Raw genomic sequence first — 3684 nt, 5'->3', positions numbered from 1 at the left:
TGAGTCTGGAGGGGAGGAGGGGGCTGGGACATGGGTTGGGAAGGGAGCAGAGGGACGGGGACACAGGGTGGCTGCACCCCTGGGGACAGACGCCACAGGCTTTGCTGGGGGAAGGGTGAAGACGTGGCGAGGAGGAGGCATGGACTGGGCTGGACAGGAGACTCCCTAATCCTGCCCTCTGCCCCCTCCCAGAGTTCAGGCGTAGAGCTGAGCCTGCTGCCCAGTCCCAGGCGGAGGGACCGGGGGAGCATCTCCCGCTGCCAGGAGAGGGTTGAGCCAGTCTCCAGTGCCATCTGCCGGCAAATCGCCCCCGACAGCACCGCGAGCCTCGGGCTGCTCACACCAGCCTCACTCACTGCCCTGCGCTGGGACAGCCACATCTGCCCAGCCAGATCTGGGGGCTCTGCACCCACAAGCAGATCCCGAGAGCTCAGTGGCGATGGTCCATAAAGTCCAGTCCGTGTCCCACCCACGCCCCAGGATTCTTTAACATCATCCTCTCCATCCTGCCTCTTTCAAATCCCAGACTCCCACACAAATTCTATTCTATGTCCTGAATGCTCTGTGTCCACCCCCATGGGCTGGGCTGGGGGCTGCGGGCACTGCCCACCCAGGCACAACGCTGCCCCCAGGGCCATCCTTGGGCTCCTCAGCTTTGTTGCATCTGGATATCCTTGGGACCATCAGCTCTACTGCTAATGAGCTCTCTAGGAGGGCTTGGATGTGCAGATATGTGTTCTCTGCTGAGGTCTTGAGGCTGGAAGGAGAGTGGCTGTGTGCTTCACACCTCTTCCAGCGTGGCACCAAGCTCTGGTTTCCCCAAGAACACCTGGCTCACCTTGTCACAAGCTTTGACCAACTTCTGTGGATGTTACTGTCACCATCACCCTGAAAAGAAAGTCTGGGAGAGGTTGATGTCCCCCATAACCTGCCAGTGTCAGGACTCTCCAGTGCAGCACCATCTCCACCATCTCCCGCCAGTACTCAGTGGCCCCAATTTTCCCACTCTGTTGTGTGTCCTGCTCCCTGCTAGAGGGCAGGCTGCCTCTCCATGCTTTCCTAACCCCGGGCTGGGACTTTCTGGGTGACTCTAGAAGGAAATCCTCAGCCTGGTCTGCAGCAGGAACTGGCTCTGCTCAGCCGTAATGAGATGCTAATGACCCTGGGCTGCACCCAGGGCTGCAGAAGGCAATGGCCTGGGTATGTCAACATTATTTGGGGAAAAAAAAAGGCAAATCCTAGGCAGGAAAGGACCAAAAGCACAAAGAGCTGTCATTTAATGTGCAAGAATGTCAGCAACGTGCTTAGGAGCAGGTTAATGGTTGGACTTGATCTCAGAGGTCTCCTCCAACTTTGATGATTCTGTTTCTAGGGCACCAGTTTGGGAGTCGCTCTCAGGGGAGTCCTCAGCCCTGCAGGGACCACAGAGATGGGCTGCAGGGACCCCTCCAATGGGCTAAGCATCAGGGAAGATGAGGAAGCCAGAGAAGATGCTGTCAGATCCTTCTATCCCCACCAGAGAGTTCTTCTCTGTTGGCTGCAGCCAGACAGACTCATTCATTGCCAGTTGGAGGACTACACCCCCTGTGGTGATCTGGTAACTGCTCTGCACGTAGTCACAGAAGGTCACCACCTTCTCCCCCGTGCTGCTACTTCGACCCTTTATGATACTGAGGCACAGGTTGCCCCTGGAGGTGACGTGGTAGGTGAAGTAGTAGATGCCAGGGACGCGGCAGACGAAGCGACCGTAGCGGCTCTCGTAGTGACTCTTCTCGTTGGTGAGAGCGCGTTCGAAGCGGACGGGGTAGTTGGCCCGGGGGTAGGAGCTGATGCTCCTCAGAGCAGAGAAGGCAGACTTGGCGGTGGCTTTGTAGTCACCAGAGTCCCCCCGAAGTCCAGGGAGTCCTGGAATTCCTGGCAATCCCATGGGACCTGGAAAGCCCCTGGGGCCGATCTTGCCAGGGTGTCCTGGCTCTCCTGGCTCTCCCTTCTGCCCTATGTCTCCTTCATGCTCAGACAGGCCAGGGGGTCCTAGGAAGTAGGAAAATCAGACATTATGGTGGCAGCCAAGCCCCACAGGTCTGCAGAGGAATCCACCAGCACCTGTGCTGGGGGATTGTGTCAGACCTGGCAGGTGTGACACACCTTGCTCTCCTCCACCCTCCCTCCTGAGGTTCTTCAGGGTGCTCCAGTCTGTCCAGCCCCTTCAGCCCCACTTGAGAACACCCCAAAGGAACTGGTGGAAATGGACTGCTTTCCCAGGACCACATACCTGGCTCTGCCTTTGGCTGCTCTCAGCACTCACAAGATGTTTCCTCACCTGCTGCCTCCTCCTTACCTTGCTCTCCCTTTGGGCCATTCTCCCCATTTCTGCCGTTGCTGCCAGGCAGTCCTGGTGACCCTGGGATGCCTGGGATGGTGCCATAGGTCTTGCAGAGTTGGGCACTGGCAAGGTGTCCTCCAGCCAGGCAGATCAGCATCACCCACACCACCTGCATCTGTAGGAGCACAGAAAGGTGTCAAGGGGCTTTGCCCTAGGCAGTGGGAAGGATGGGGAAGGCACTCTGTGCCACTCTGGAGGATGGTGGCTGGAAGCACATCTGGGTAATACCACCAGCAAGGGAAAACATCCTACTGCAGAGCCAAATTTGCTCTCCAGATGGCTTTGGAGGGAGAGACCAGCCCCTTTGGGCATGGAGGGGCATGTCTGTCTCTTCTCACTCTTAAATACTCAGTTTACAAGAGCCCAGAGCTTCAGCTGCATGATTGATTATCTGGAACAGGTTATCCCAGAGATCTGATGTCCAGCCTGGCCATGCCACTGCCATGGGCATGTGCTGCAGGTCCTCACTGCTCCCTCAGGGGAGAAATTCCCCATCCCACCTTAGAACCACACCTGCAGGGTTAAACCTTGCCCCAGCCAGAGCAGTTTCAGCATCTGCATGTCTGAGGCACAGCTTTAGTCTTTGCAGATGGCAGTGAATCCCCAGAGCTGCCCTCCTACACCCTGTGGGTTCCCCTTGTGTCCTGCCTCATGCCTGCCTCATCCCAGAGGCAGTTCTGGATCTGGAACAGTCATCTGGGCTTCCAATCCCAGGGGTCCCACCTTCCTTCTGCCCTCCCTGCATCCCACAGTTCAGCTCCCTCCCCAGCTCCTGGTGGCTCTGGATAAGCACCAGGGATTTGGGGGCTGTCTCTGGAAATCATGTCACCCCAGCCACACTCTGGCCCTGGATGGGCTTTCCCAGCACTGAAATTCTGTGCCAGCAGGAAAAGAGGGTGGTGAGTTGGATCCTCCAGCCACAGTAGCTCTGATTTGGATGTGGCAGGTCCAAGAACTGATCCACAGGCTCCTAGCCCAGGTCCATCAGATGATAAGAGCATCTCAGTGAAGGAGAACACCCCCATGGCACTTTCCAGAGTGATGCCCAGTGCCTGATCACCCCTTTGGGACTTTCATCTCTCCCTTCCCCTGGATGGTGGTGAGTTGGATCCTCCAGCCACAGTAGCTCTGATTTGGATGTGGCAGGTCCAAGAACTGATCCACAGGCTCCTAGCCCAGGTCCATCAGATGATAAGAGCATCTCAGTGAAGGAGAACACCCCCATGGCACTTTCCAGAGTGATGCCCAGTGCCTGATCACCCCTTTGGGACTTTCATCTCTCCCTTCCCCTGGATAGGAGG

At 57.1% G+C, this 3684-nt stretch overlaps 1 protein-coding gene across 1 annotated transcript; it reads right to left on the bottom strand.

Annotated features, from left to right (window-relative positions):
• Positions 1-1456: 1456 nt before the first annotated feature.
• On the bottom strand, positions 1457-2498 carry C1QB (complement component 1, q subcomponent, B chain). Its single transcript, XM_009081654.1, has 2 exons — positions 2339-2498; positions 1457-2031 (listed from the first exon to the last, which is right to left on the bottom strand). The coding sequence occupies exons 1-2, from the start codon at positions 2496-2498 to the stop codon at positions 1457-1459; spliced, it is 735 nt and encodes a 244-aa protein (XP_009079902.1).
• Positions 2499-3684: the final 1186 nt, after the last annotated feature.

The sequence above is a fragment of the Acanthisitta chloris genome, unplaced genomic scaffold (assembly GCF_000695815.1).
Source record: "Acanthisitta chloris isolate BGI_N310 unplaced genomic scaffold, ASM69581v1 scaffold17199, whole genome shotgun sequence".
Taxonomy (NCBI): Eukaryota; Metazoa; Chordata; class Aves; order Passeriformes; family Acanthisittidae; genus Acanthisitta; species Acanthisitta chloris.
The sequence above is the reverse complement of the archived record's forward strand: the minus strand, read 5'-3'. Positions and strand labels throughout refer to the sequence as shown.

Coding starts and splice junctions, on each gene's coding strand:
- C1QB (XM_009081654.1), bottom strand. CDS start 2,498: ATGCAGGTGGTGTGGGTGATGCTGATCTGCCTGGCTGGAGGACACCTT. Junction 2,032..2,338: donor TGGCCCAAAGGGAGAGCAAG/GTAAGGAGGAGG, acceptor CCTACTTCCTAG/GACCCCCTGGCCTGTCTGAG.